The sequence below is a fragment of the Chelon labrosus genome (genome assembly GCF_963514085.1).
Source record: "Chelon labrosus genome assembly, chromosome: 22".
Taxonomy (NCBI): Eukaryota; Metazoa; Chordata; class Actinopteri; order Mugiliformes; family Mugilidae; genus Chelon; species Chelon labrosus.
In genome coordinates, this window is record NC_140355.1 from 407,276 (window position 1) to 422,492 (window position 15,217).

Here is a 15,217-nt window from a genome sequence, read left to right on the forward strand (position 1 = left end):
TTTGTAAGTTCTCTAAAATTAAAAAAAAATTATAATAATAGAAAACCCTATCTTTTTGAGAATTCACTTTATTGCAGACATTTCTACAACACTAGCTGAAGCCATTAAGCTTTTTGTCGTCCAACAAGTGCTCTTAGTTAAAATGGATTTGCTTTAACTGAAGTTCATGACAACCCCAAGCCAAGTTACAGAAAGAGGCTGTGTACTTTTTTGTACATATGCAACTTTTGTAAATGTTGTGCTTATACTATTGTATTTTATTTCATCATCCATATTTAGGGGTCCATGCAAACAAAGTTGCAGGGTCCCTATTGATTTTGATGTGATTTTTCTTCTTCTTCTTCTTATAATGATTTATCTTTTTCTGCGTAGCTAAAGTGTCTACGATCATCTAGTTTATTTTTATTTTTATTTTTGTAACTCAACTTTTTGTAACGCAATTTTTATTTTTAATAGTGGTTTTTAAGGAGTGTTTTATATGTACAACTGAGCTACTGTGACCAAGCAACTTCCTTTGTGGATCAATTAAGTCAAAGTCTAGGTCTAAGTCTAATATAGAGAATTTGTATTGGGGACTAAATAAACCTAATTTGGAAGCATTTTCATTGTTCAAAAGAGTCTTGTCAAGTTGTAATAAACCAATGTACTTACTTGTAAGTGAGGTCAGTCTTGTCCCATCGCCCTCCAAATAGAGCAAATCTCCTCCTGCGCTGCTGTCTGCTCATGTGTCTCTTTTTCTTTGGGCTGTGGTGCGGCATGTTGACCAACGTCAAGGTAGAATAGTCCGGGACTCCACAACGAGGACGCATCCACAACTCGGTGCCATTCTGGGATCCCAAAACAGACTTAAAATGGTATTCTGCATTTAGCGTGTCCTGTTTGTGTCTTCCCCACTTCTTGATTCCAGCGTGACTATTGCTGAGAGGCAATCCCTGCAAAGACAGAACAGCATGGTCTCTGATGTTATTGGAAAGACAAAATATGGGGGATTTTTTTGCTAAAGATATCTTGTTACATTTGTATTACTATTCCCAGACCTATTATTTTATTTCCAAAAATAATAAAGGCCATTTTTTTGAAGATCACGCAGCAATGATGTACCAACTCTGATCTATATTATTAAAAAAGAATCTGACACAGTTCAGCATCTTAGTATAGCCACATACACATTTACTGTAAAGGTTTGTTTAGAATGGAATAAAATATGTTTGGTAAGCTGATTTTGGGCTAATTCCATTTTCATTTGTAAATAATACATTCTTAGATATCCAATATCCTCAAAAAAGTTTTTTGGTAAGCACTGGTCTACAGTGTTCTATGGTAATGAGCTAAAAAAGAAAAGAAAAAGAAAAAAACAAGGTAAAAAAGGGATCATTTCAAGCAGTTTTTTGCCATAATAAACTCTCTCTGGGACAAATTTATGACCATATTCCCTGATATGCCAAAGCTGTAAGGGCCAAGAAAACATAAGAAGATCTTTGCCACCTGACCACATCAGTGACAAGAACCTCTCATTATCATACCCATCAAGCTCTCCATAAGGAGATTACAGAGACTATGACCTACTACACTGTAATACATTTCAAGTTGTTAAAACACAAGTTCACCTGATGCTTTAAAAATGTGAATAAACTCAATTTGAAGAAAACCTCTGTTACAATTAGTAATAAAAAAATCAAATACCTCATAGTAACATTAACAATTAGGTTATATTATCATTTGAAGAAAACTCATTTTATCTTGTCAAATGAACTTACAATTCCTCACTATTTCAACTCACATTTAGACATAGACTTAGATAAACTTTTCTGATCCACAATGGAAATTGCTTGGTCATTTTTTTTTAGACTTAGATAAGTTAAAGGTGCAGTAGGCAAGTCTTATAAAACTAACTTTCTGTCATATTTGCTGAAACTGACCCTATGTTCAAGTATAATTGCATGAAGCAGGTCATTTTAAAAAAAATTCGGCTCCTCTGGCCCCACCTAGAGCCTGTAGCGCGATTTGCAAGACATCCAACGCTCCACATTCAGATGCACCAATCAAGTCCAGGGGTGTATCTAACAGAGTGTCAATCACGGACATGCATTTCATAGCGCCCTCCCCTCCCTCCACCACCTCGACGGGTCGCACCACTTGTCCGTGGGCGTGTAATCCTCGTCTGAGGCCTGTGCCTCAGCTTCACTCTCAAACGTCTAACCACATCAACAGGTAGCGGTCATATATCTACCACATAGCAAACTGATAAATCTAAACTGTGGAATAAAACGCCACAATGAATGCTGCTAACTGTTACTGATAGCAAACATCACCGATGTAGGCTACTTTCAGAAACATCCTAACCTTGGTTTTGTCCTAAAGTTGACTATTGCTAAATATTTTGACCTAAAGTATAACGACTGTATCGTTGTACTTTAGGTCAAATTATTTAGCAATAACGAAGGGTATTATAAAAACTACGTCGGTGTGTTCCATGCTAGTTTGTTTACTCGCTCTCTCTCGGTTCTCTGCTCGTGCACAGTATTCCAGGGCCAATATGCACGCGCTCTATCGTGCACAGCTCTCCCTGTGGGGGGAGGGGCTTGGGAGACCGTTTTGGGCTTTAGCGGAAAGTGGGGAGGGACTGAGAAGTTGTCGATGTTCAAATTTTTTGGCTAAGTCCTGGTTCTTCGCAATCCTGCCTACTGCACCTTTAAGATCATTTTAACTATATTCATATCAATTGTCATTTTAAGTTGAGAGTACTAATGTTTTAGTTTAGACTTAGACTGCTTGGTATTGACAGTTGAAACACTACCCTCACTTACTGTTGTTTAGGCCGTTTAGATACGAGGACACTAAAATTTGATCTACCAAAAGCAGCCACCTTGGACTGCATTTCTGGTAGAGAAACAGCTTCTAAAATCCACTCCATTCCGCTTATGGTGCCAAGATTTTTGTTGACGTTGTAATATCGTGGTTTAATTCTCTTTGTAGAGCCTTGTTTCAAAGGTATCATCATTTTATAGTAATAGTTCTGTCTAATTAATAAATGCAGAAATGGCTCTATATTTCCCAGTAGTCAAATCATATGAGCCCTCCTCCTCCCCCATTGCTTTGTTCGACTCAATACTTAAGAGACGTAAGCCAAATGAACATTGACCACACAGACAAAACACAAAAGAAGTCAAGACAATATTTCTCTAATATTAAACTATAAGTTTAATTTTTGAAAACTTATTGAATTAAGTTCAATGCCAAAACTCAAAGTCATGACTACTGGAGTTCATTCATTCATTCATTCATCTTCTATACCCGTTTAGTCCTGTTAAGGGTCACGGGGGTCTGCTGGAGCCTATCCCAGCTGTCATCGGGCGAGAGGCAGGGGTACACCCTGGACAGGTCGCCAGTCCGTCGCAGGGCTAACATAGAGACAGACAACCATTCACACTCACAGTCACACCTACGGCCAATTTAGAATCACCAATTAACCTAATGAGCATGTCTTTGGATGGTGGGAGGAAGACGGAGTACCCGGAGAGAACCCACGCAGACACAGGGAGAACATGCAAACTCCACACAGAAAGGCCAGCCGGCCCATGGATTCGAACCAGTGACCTTCTTGCTGTGAGGCATCAGTGCTAACCACCTCGCCACTGTGCCGCCCCGACTACTGGAGTTAAAGAGAAGAAATATGTTCACAGCGTAATGGGGCTATAATGTTGGCACAGTGTACTTGGCCAAAGAAATTGTTCCCATCAACACTCTGCAAAATTAGGGGTTTATGAAAATGATCAACATCCACAACAAGAGCCAGTCAATGCCACACCTGAACTATTCAACAAACACTGCACTACACCGCTCCATACACCTGAACCTGAACCCTGAACCTGAACACTCACAATCAAACAACAGCGGAGACATGATTGCAGGAAGAATATCAGTTTGCAGTAACAACAGATTTAAAGTCAAACCTGACTGTGTATGAGTCAGTTTGATCACTAGTGACTTCTCCGTGAAAGGTTTGTGCATTCACGCAAGGAGGGCTCCAACATGATGTGACCCAAGAAAGGACTGAAGGGTCTTATCTATTAGAACAAACAATGCATCCAACATTGTGAAAGCAGTCTCCGTTTACAACTGGATAAGGTTTAGTAGTCTGGGCACAGGATACATCTGGCTTTAGGTGAGCTGTGCACTGCAATGAATAATTTTCTGCTATTTTTTATCTATAATGTCTTTATGCAGTTATAAATGCATTCATAGTACTAATGAGTGAATAATTATTTGAAATTCTACTTGGTATTTCTCTCTTCTGATTGGAAGGCTTGACATCTAAGTCTGTCAAGAGTTCATTGAGTGTATTGTTGAATGTCAACAACACAACCCACTGACAAGTCTAATCTGCTCTCAAGCAACACTGACAGTGAAGAGCACCAGTTTGTCTGGTTCAGGGAGAATAAAGGTCAATTTCCAAGAGTGAGTGTACTGGTGAGGACATACCTCTACCTTCCTGTTGTGAGTTGCATTTCAGGACAAGTGTTCAGTGGAGGGGGTGACATACATGAACACTGTAGTATGTTCATGTATGTCAAACTGTGACAGACAGACACTTTAAGCAGTTGGCTGCTAAAAAAGGCCAATGTTCTGGTTTTTCCAAAAAGCTTCCTGTTTTGGTTATTCTAGAATGACCAAGGCCATTGTTATGGTCACCTACAACTGTATGTTATAATGATAACCACACCAAAATATACTTTCAAACTAAGGTTGTGTGAGTAAGATGAATTAGAAGACAATAGACTGAAATGTAATAGACCTCAGTTGCCAAGTGTCACATAGGTGCTGTGTTTGGTGGTTGTCTTATCCCTGAAGTAAGCTGCTTGCTGACTTGATTTGGTTCCTGTTTTGCTGAACTGACTGTTTGAAGTCAACATGGTCAGCTAATCCAGTTTATGATTATACCTGAACCTGAGTACAACTCAGGTTCAGAGTTGCTGAGTAGACTATTTTAAACCAAGAAGACAACACGCTAGAGAAACCATGCAGCTGAGATCTAGCAAAAGGGTGGAAATTATTTGGAAGTATGTTCAGAGTATGTTCTTCTACAGTAGTTTGAAAATCATTATTTTCTTATAAAGCATAGAAACTTACATCATTCCAGAAAACATGTTTGTGCACTCTTAATCTGGTATTGTGCTAATTTCAGTGCTTTGACGCGTGGAAGCGGTTGTCCGAATCAGCTAAGATATATGACAGGACATGGAGTAAAATTCATTGTTAAAATCCAAACAATGACTAATCTGTTAGACAAAACACCTGTGCTCTTTGTTCTGTGAATATAATGGTGAAACAAACAGGGCTATTTCTAACTAAACAGACTAAAGGCCAGCAAGCTTTAAGTCAGATTAACCTGCAGTCATGCATGCAAGTCTCCTCCACCCAGTATAAAGTGGAATTAAAGAATCTAATTTATTATTAATTGTACTTCACAATTTGAAAGCCACTGAGAAGAACTTCATACTTGAGCAACTCTTTAAGAGCCTCTTAATGTAAAAAGATTATAGACAGACTTTTATTCAGATGCTTGACAATAAATGTCTGCCTGCCCATGAGTCATCCTCAAAAAAACAAGGTCTGTAGAATGAACTCAGATGACCAGCTAAGCCAAAGCCAACTGTTAATTATGCTGTCTGGAGAAGAGGGTGGTTTACTCCTGAAAGATTGGCCTACAGTTGGCCTGAAAGATCTGCAGTGAATTCACATGCAACATTGTGCTTGGAGCAACAGTGGACTGTCACTTTCTGCAGTGCCCCACTGCCACCATTTGGACGTACTCTGAACAAAACTTTGAGACTGTGATCTCTAAACAAATGTAGACAACTAGTTGATCTCCACCTATCCAGTTGGCAGCAAGTGTGCATGTTAATCAGTTATTATCTTGGCATTGATATCACATGCATGAGCTTGCTCTCCAGCTTGCTCCAGTCATTGCATTGGTTGGCGATATCATTCTCTTTATAATTTATGCTTGCATCCGTCACATATGTCAGTGGAGACATGGTGTGTGGAGTGGTTAATCTAATATACACCAACTGATATGTCCTTTCATTTCCAATGTAAGCTAGTTGTTTTGGAATTTCCTTTCATTCCAAAGTCAGCTAACATTAATGTTCATTTGTGGGTTAGTCCAGATGCTGGAGTATTAGTTGTCATAGAGATACATTCAACATACAACAACATGGAGTTTATCATTTTATTCAAATAGGCTTTAGTGTGGGTGTGGTGGTTTTGTCTTTTGTCTTTTTCATATTCCCTATAATACAGAGGCTCATGAAAGGACACCTTTGGTTTTCTCTCAGGAATTCAGTAGGATAATGGAACAATGTGAAAATTCATGTGCTGAAAGTGCAAAGTAGCCAATAGATTTCATTTAAATAAAATACTTAATTGAACTCAGATACATTTCACTAACTTTCTGGATTCAAGCAAAGTGATTTAGTGCATGTTTCCAAATTATGCAAGCAAATGTTTGTGGTTTTGTGTGGTTCCATATGGAAAAATAATGATGACAATTGGACAAACCAAACTAAACTTTTTTGCACTAAATCCCAAAATAATGACCCAGGGGTGGGTCTGGCTGGCCTGCAGAGGTTTATACACAGGCTTAGCTGAGTTGACAGACAGTTCAATTTAAGATGAGTGACAGAACTTAGACAACTGTCTTGGCAAAGACTTTATTTTCATTAAAAAAAAGCATAAACAACAAAGTCACGTGCAGTTGAAACAAAGCCTTATTTATGCTGGGGGAATCCTGCCATCAGGTCCAACATGTTGCCACAAGACGCTGCGGCGGCTGCTGCGTCTCGACTACTGAGCCCATCTACAAAGGGGAGCATTGTTGTTTTATCTAATAGGTGGCATCTATTACATTGGGGAGTATTAGTTGATGACACTTAAACATGCAAACATAATGGGTGCAAGCAGGTACGAACAAGCACATCACTGAAAAAATGAGCACCAGTCATAAATCTATTCCTCAAACCTCCACAAAACTTAATCACACACAGTGAGCAGATGTCTGGAAATTCCCTGTGAAGTCATGGCATCAAGTCAGGTGCACCAAAACACAGAGAGTTGTTGAGGTGCAAATGGAGTCTTATGAAAAAACTCTCCAGGATGCTGATCTGACATTACTGGGAATGACACAATTCACAGCTTGCAATAACAAAAACTGGTCAGAAGTGGATCTGACAAAACACCAAACTACAAAGACACTCTTTGGCAGATAAAAAGTCATCCAAACTTGAGATTAATGATGCGCAAAGTGAAAGAAATGTCTCAGTAGTAAATATTTGTCTCCCAGATATCAGCAAGGATTAAGTGTTTCAATGTGCCACGTGTATGGAATGTTTGTATGATAAAGAGGATAAGCAAACGATAAGAAGGGTTAAGATGAAGAACACCAAAGTCTTTTGTTCACTTGATGCACTCAGTTTAACTCAAAATAAAAGTAGGGTTGAAAGTAATAAAAAAAATTGCAGAACAACAGCAGTGAATATAATGTTTCCATTTAACATAAAGGCGGATGATGATGAATTTGTGACCTGCATACAGATACACAGATAAAATGGGCACGGACACATAAACATTTGGATGTAGAATTAGCAAGAAAACCATGCCATTGTATTTTTAAATTAGTGACTTTCAATTTAACCTGAATGTTAAATACAAAGGACATTGTAACATAGACTGAAGTACTGCCTGTGTGAGCCAAGAATTGTTTCATGGGATGGTTAAACATTCCCACACAACACAATGCCAACATACTGGCCCGACAGATTAATCAGTCATCAGATTTAGATGTTAGGATTAGACACTTGGATATGAAGGATCATATCATGAATAAGGAGGTCTGACACTGATGCACTGCTGTCCTATTTGGCAGGACTAACTGACTGCAGACACTCAATACAATTTTCAAACAAAAGCCTTGGTGGAGTTTTCAGTTGCACTCTGCCTGCTTGCCCGATATGTGCCTTTCTCTCTAGATATCATCTGTTTTCTCCTTTTCCCCCAGAGTCAGCAAACAAGCTGAGTATGTAACCTCCATCATTTGCCAGATGACTTGTCTCTGCCTGCACAATCTGACTCTCTCATTCGCCGAAAGTGAGTCTGTCATCCATCAAAATGCAGAAACTTTGAAACACATGTTGCCATAATTGAGCACAGAGATGACAATCATGTTGTATTTCTGAAAGAAAAGGAATGTTCATTCCAAAACAAGGACAAACACATGCCTACTCATCCAGTGAAAATGTTACAACTGTGTCCTGGGTTAATGATCCACAGTGGTAGATAGATAGGTCAATCATCACAGGTTTTAATAAAGCAAATTAAAACCAGCCAGATCAAATTATGTTGAAGAACAAAATAATTTACAGTGGCTGTCTCAATGTACACTATGAGTGCAGGCTACATGCAGTCACATGAAACACAATGTGAAACATGTCATAACAAGCACAACTAATTACAGACTCTGCCAGTGGATTTATTTAGGCCAATAAATCCATACTTGTGACTTTCTACAGTCTCATTCTGTACACTATGACTATATGACTTTTATATATCTCTCAGATTAGTCCAGGGCCTTGGATGTTGGTAAAATAGTCAGAGTTAAAGTCATTGTCATTTTTTCTTGACAAAAGAACATATATGTAATGTATTTAAACCAGCAGTGTGTTTCGTGTCTGCACCATGTGTATTTTAACCCACGCCATATTCTATTGCTAAACATAAAATAGTTTTCATGTGGCCTTAACACAACCAACCATAGACCGAGATAGAGAAAGAAGTGTGAGGAATAGCCTAGTGTGACTCCACTCCTCACACAAGGAATAATTAATTTATATCTGCAGTACGCCTTTATACACAATCTGCAGTGTCACAAAAAAGGGACATTTCATCTGAATCAAATGGTTAAATTTCACGAACCGCCATGCGATTATGTTGATCTGTCCCACTCACTATTGCCCCTACCTGCTGCTCAGTATTGTGTCGTTTAAATACACTTTCTCAGTCTGTGACACCTCTGAACGTTTGCTTTTAAGACGGAATTTGACATACCTGCAGCTGTTGCTTGGCGGTCCTCCGATCGAGTACGGGCAGAGAGTACAAACAGAGGAAAAGGTGGAAAGGCAGGATGCTGCCGTAAAACGCAACAGCCTTCATTGTCTTCTCGGGTAGCTGGAGTTGTTATCGTGCAGACAGGGCAGACAGGAACAGGCTCCGCTACGGCTGCCGCTCAACTGAATGCTGCGGGGGGAGAGACGGCAGCAAACCTTATAGCCTGCAGCGGCTTTCTTTGTCCTCTTCAGATGACTTTTACGACCTCCAAAGAGCTCATAATGTGCAACAGGCGTCATTTAACCCCTTTCATTCCCAATGAACAGAAACTAATGTGCCTTATATATATATATCTATAGATATAGATATAGATATAGATATATAGATATATATCATAGACATCAAATATAACACTACGCAATACAATAGAATAGGAACGAATATTTCAATTGGTAACATGCATTGGTCAAAACTAAAGCCACGATGTCCGAAAAATTCACACAACAACAAAAGTCTGTCATAAAGTGAATAACTCACTGTCAAAAACAGTGAAGATGTTGCAAGGTGATTGCCACTCAGTTATTGTAAAATGAATAGCTGGTTTTGAAATTCACTGTTTACTAATTATTTTTTTTCAATCACAACATAAAGCTGTTATTTATAAAGCTGTATAACTTTACAGGCAATGGATTAGCAGTTTATTGAGGTAATTTGCACTTTTTCCACAAAAGATAAATATTGTAGGTATTTGCACCTGCATTGCACACTGCTACATACAAGTAGCATTTAATACATTAGGCAATTAGTTTTACATCTTTTTTTTTTCCTAAACATTGTAACTTGATAAATTATCCATTGGCAGTCTTACTGTGTAGTGTAGAAATGTAGCATTTGAAATAAAGTTTTAAGAAAAATAATGCATGTGTCATCTTATTAACAAAATACAAGCTTTTAAAATGAACTTTTCTCACTGAACAAACTAGAGCCCAAAGATTTAGGACAAAACTAGAATATGAACCACTTAGAAAGGAAAAAAATAAAAATAAAAAATCTCAGAAATCCAGTGGCACTCTTTGGTGTCACACTCACCACTGAAAAAACATGTGGAAAAAAGAACTTTATTTTTCCAATATCAAACAACTTTCCAACATTAGACAAGAATGAACATGAAGCATCCCTGTACTAAACTTAAAATCAGCAACTGTGCAGATCTGCATTTTAAAGTAGCTTATTAGTTCACATTAGCTGAATACACTGAGTCCAGACTCTAATATTAAATCTGTTAAATCTCAGTCTGACAGCAAGTTAAAGTTCAGTTAAAGAAAACTAATTGTGTTGTGCTAACTAGGAAAGAAAAATTGGAACTTACCAATTAGTTACAAGATGGAGATGGATGAATAATCATCACCTGAACATGTGTGGACTCACGCACTAAGTTTTGTTTTCCCGCATGGAGTGGGTACAATAGTGTAAAACACTGTTAAAATTCATCTCACTAACTAAAATTTGCATTAATGCCCTGCAAGTATAACAGGATTCTGCAACAGTGTGTCAACGCACCTCTAATGTCCTGCAAAATAAAACATAGCACTAAAAACATGGTAGCTCTTCTCAAGGCTGACTCCTTCCACCAAAACAATACACACAGCTATCATATGCCTGTGTTTTTCAAATACAGCATATTCAGTTGGTGTTGACTCAAGACATGGACAATTATGGACAGGATGACCTGGTCAAATGTTTTAGAAATTTACATTATCTTCAAGGACTGTATCTCTGATTTCCCTCAGGGTGATGGTAGAAGTTTTCCAAACCAAGTTAGTCGTCTGTCAATCTGTGGCCTCTGACACCTCTTGCTGGCCATCTTTCTTTTCTGAGAGAAGAATATACACATACTTCAGTGTACACATTTTATTGTATAACTAAATATAACGACACACCATGGGGTACATTTCTGTGAGCACTGCAGGTATCACCATTAAGGTTTTGATATATTGTAATTACTTGCTATAATCCAATTAGTTAAAAAAGAATGCAAACCGATTGCACTTAAATAAACAAATAAAGAGAACTGGGTATTTTGCATTTCCTTCATAGAGTACACTTATTAATGAGTTTAAGCAACTAAAACAATCAAATACAGTATACTTTAGATGTACTCTTCACTCAGTAAAGACTACTCAGAATTAGTTAAATCTACTAATACCTCTACTACTAATATTAGTCTACTGAATACTTCAAAAGTTATAGGCCTTAAAGTCATATGAAATGTTTCCGTGTTACCTGTAGCGCCCCCCAGTCGACATAATGTCACGCAACTTGATGGGCGTGTACACAATATAATATTACAGATTGTGTATGCCAAATTTCATGAAGTTAGCTGCAGTTTTTGAGATATTGAAATGTTGCCCCCTAGAGACCAAGGGTCACAAAAGTTGGGGTGCTTGTTGTGACGGAGGGAGGAGATCCCAGTCCTGGTGTTGCCTGCTCATCAGGCAGAATGGCTGGCACCTGGCAAGGTGTGGGTGTGGCCACTGGGCCTGAGCATAAGTACTCTACTCAGGCCACACAGTCTCTCTCTGCATTTGCTCTCTGCATTTGGTTTGGCTACCACATGGTGTGGGAACTGTTTGGGGCCTGGTGTTCTGTGGTAATGAATTATGTTGGATTAACTCTAGGTTTTTGCATCCACACACTCATACACATTCAGCCACCTCACTTACAGACACGCATCCATAAAACACAATTGACTACTGATTCCAGGTTTTTGAGTTGTTTAATAAATTTCTTTCTTTAAAAATGACATGCCTGGTGTGGTCTCTACCTTTTTGTCTGGTTCCCTGACTAGGAAACGTGACAAAATGGGGGCTCGTCCAAAGCCAAGGTTGTAGTAGCACTGGTTTGTGTACTAGTGTGGTTTTGGTGGAGAGTTACACAGTGGTCTGGTAAGTGCAGAGCTTTAGTTTGGTGCTGGTTCATCTAGTTTGGTAAACTGATAAGTGTTAAATGTGGCAAGGTTTTCACTGGTGTTCCACTCTGTTAGGTGTAGCAGCAGTCACTAATAGAGGGGCTGTTGCAGTTTTTTTTTTTTTTTTTTTGCCTTTACTGTTTTGGGTGATACCCTGGGAGGGCCTTTGGCGAACCCAGCAATGTCACTGAAGACCAGGGTTGAGTTTATCTAGTTTCTGGTTAGGCAGTTAGTAAAGGGGGGAACCCAGTGTTTGAGCAACTTGTTTTTCTGTCTCTATTTCTCTGTCTAGGTTTCTAGATTTGGGTTTAGATATGGCTACTATTGTAGATGAGTTTGAGTCTGAGCCTGGGTTAACCTTTGAACAGCAAAAGGAATTATTAAAGATGAAATTGGAACATGAACAGCAACTGGAAAAAATGAAGTACAAGATGGAAGAAATGAAACTGGAAGTGGAGCAGCAGAAATTGGGGCCGATTAAAGCAGTGGCGCTACCTGCTGCTGCTAGTAAAGAGGGTGCAACTGTTAATCATTTTGACGTCATTAAAAATTTAAGGTTGGTGCCCAAGTTTGATGAAAGGGATGTAGACATTTTTTTCACTGTTTGAACGTGTTGCTGAGGTCAGAGGTTAGCCTGATGAGGAGCGAACACTAATGTTGCAGTGTGTCTTCACAGGAAAGGCACAAGAGGTGTATTCTTCTGTCGGCGAAAGATTGCAAGGTCTACACAAAGGTAGAAGATGCTGTACTAAAAGCTTGTGGCTGAAGCGTATCGCCAAAAGTTCAGAAGCTGGAAAAAAACGGGAAAACAAACATATGTAGAATTTGCAAGGGATTTGGGACTACATTTTAATCGCTGGTGTAAAGCAGCTGAGGTAGAGACCTTTCCAACTCTATGTGACCTGATACTAGTAGAACAATTTAAACAGGCTGTACCAGACCACATTGCCACTTATATCACTGAACATAAAGTTACCACTCCCAGTGAAGCAGCAGTTTTAGCTGATGAATATGTGTTGACTCATAAACGTATTTTTGGGGAGAGATTGTGTAGGGAAAAACAGCACTTTAATGGTGACAAATCGCAGAGGATGAATGGACTTCCATGGATGGAGCCACAACTTCATGGTAACGGGGGAACGGATGTGTGTCATTACTGTGGCCAAAAGGGTCACTGGAGAAGAGTGTCCTGTGCTGGGTGCAAAAGATAGATCTGCTCAGGTTAAATCAGCTGGGTTGGTAGCACCAGTACATAGACCTGTGACTTCAGCTTCAGAGTTAATGGCACCTTTTGACATGAAAATTCAAACAAGTGAGATCCCTGAGGCTGATTTGTGTTATCAGATATTCATCTCTGATGGTTCTGTAAAGCTAAAGGGTGGGGACAAGGAAGTCTCAGTTAAAGTGTTGAGAGATTCAGGAGCCATGCACTCTTTTGTGAGGGAGGCCATCTTGCTTTTTTCTCCAGTCAGACACAGGAGGTTGTGTGCCCTGTAGAGGTTTGGTGCTTCAAACCCTTTTTGTTCCCGTGCATAAGATGTTTTTATCTTGTGGTTTCTTTCAGAAGGAGGTGAAAGTTGCTGTGCGGGCCGAACTTCCAGTGAGGGGAGTTGACATCATCTTGGGTAATGATCTGGTAACTGATGGTCGTATGTGGCCGGATGATGTAAGACCTGTTTTGACACGTAGAGCTCAAGCTTCAGTACAGGTTGAGCAGCAACAGCTGCCATGTCCTCCTGTTTCAGCTATATCTAACTATATCAGTTCATCCAGAACAGACAGATTTTTCATGTTGTTCCTTTCTAAATCCTCTAGAGGTAACTCCACCAGATCCCACTGTGGCACTGATGGGGGTGCGGCAGCAAGCAGAAGAAGGCGATGAAATGCCCTCGGTGGTGTGTGCTGTGACTCACGCCATGGCTACAGCATTGCCTGACAGTGGGATAACTAGGGACGTAGTAAAAGTTTTGTCCTTTGCTGTGCCAAAAGATCTTTGTGTTTACGTGCAGACCTGGTGCAGGAACAGAAAAGGGATCCATCTCTGAAATACCTGTATGAGTTGGTGGTGCCTTCCTGTCAGGTGGGAAACATTAGACAGGGTTATGGGCTCCAGGATGACCTGCTGTTGAGGGTTTGGGCTCCTCATGGTGATGGGGTTGGTGGGGATTCCATTGTGCAAGTGGTACTACCTGAAACATTTCGAATATCAGTGATTCAGACAGCACATGATATTGCAGGTCATATGGGGGTCAAAAAGACTTACCATCTGGTACTACAGCATTTTTTCTGGCCCCGTGTGAAACGTGATGTTTCCAAATATATAAAGACATGTCATACTTGTCAGATTACCAGTAAACCAAATCAGTCCTTGAAACCAGTGCCTTTGTGTCCTGCTCAAGATAGCCCTGTTTTGGTGGCTGGTACTAGACTAGAGGAAGAGATGTATGGTGATGTGGTGTTACAACCCCAGCTCAAAAATTCCAAAACTTTGGCCAGGTTAGATTCACTGCTTGGACAACTGGATAAGACTAAACGAAAACAAGTAGTTGAGATTATTCAAGCATATCCAGGTCTGTTCTCTGATACCCCTACACGTACCAACTTAATAGAGCATGATGTGGATGTGGGGGATGCAAAGCCCATCACTCAACGTTTCTATCGGGTTAATCCTGAAAAGCAACAGATACTGGATTCAGAGATAGGTTATATGCTTGAAAACGGTCTTGCTGTTCCTTCCACCTCCAGCTGGTCATCTCCCTGTATCCTGGTCCGAAAGCCTGATTCTACATTTAGGCCATGCACTGACTTTAGGAAGGTTAATAATGTAACGAAACCTGATTCCTTCCTTCTACCCCGGATGGATGACTGTATAGATCTGGTCGGGTCTGCCAAGTACGTTAGCAAGTTTGATCTTCTGGCAGGTTCCACTCTCTGCCAGAGCATGGGAAATCTGTTCATTTGTAACTCCATCGGGTTTGTATTGATACACAGTTATGCCATTTGGGCTGCGCAACGCTCCAGCCACCTTTCAAAGATTGATGAATAAGGTGGTTCGGGGCCTGGAAGTTTGTGCTGTCTATTTGGATGATGTGGTCATATTTAGTGATACATGGGAAGACCATTTAGTGCGTGTAAAGGATTTGTTTG

General features: G+C 39.7%; 1 protein-coding gene across 1 annotated transcript in view; it reads right to left on the reverse strand.

Annotated features, from left to right (window-relative positions):
* The window catches only part of LOC311507924 (stromelysin-3-like), a 34,924-nt gene extending 25,587 nt beyond the window's left edge, over positions 1-9,337 (reverse strand). Inside the window, exons 1-2 of the mRNA XM_084572467.1 lie at positions 9,103-9,337; positions 652-932 (exon numbers count right to left, since the gene is read on the reverse strand). Of these exons, the coding sequence (XP_084428593.1) occupies positions 652-932; positions 9,103-9,207 (386 nt within the window). The 5' untranslated portion in view covers positions 9,208-9,337. The remainder of the gene's footprint in view (positions 1-651; positions 933-9,102) is intronic.
* Between the last annotated feature and the right edge of the window lie 5,880 nt (positions 9,338-15,217).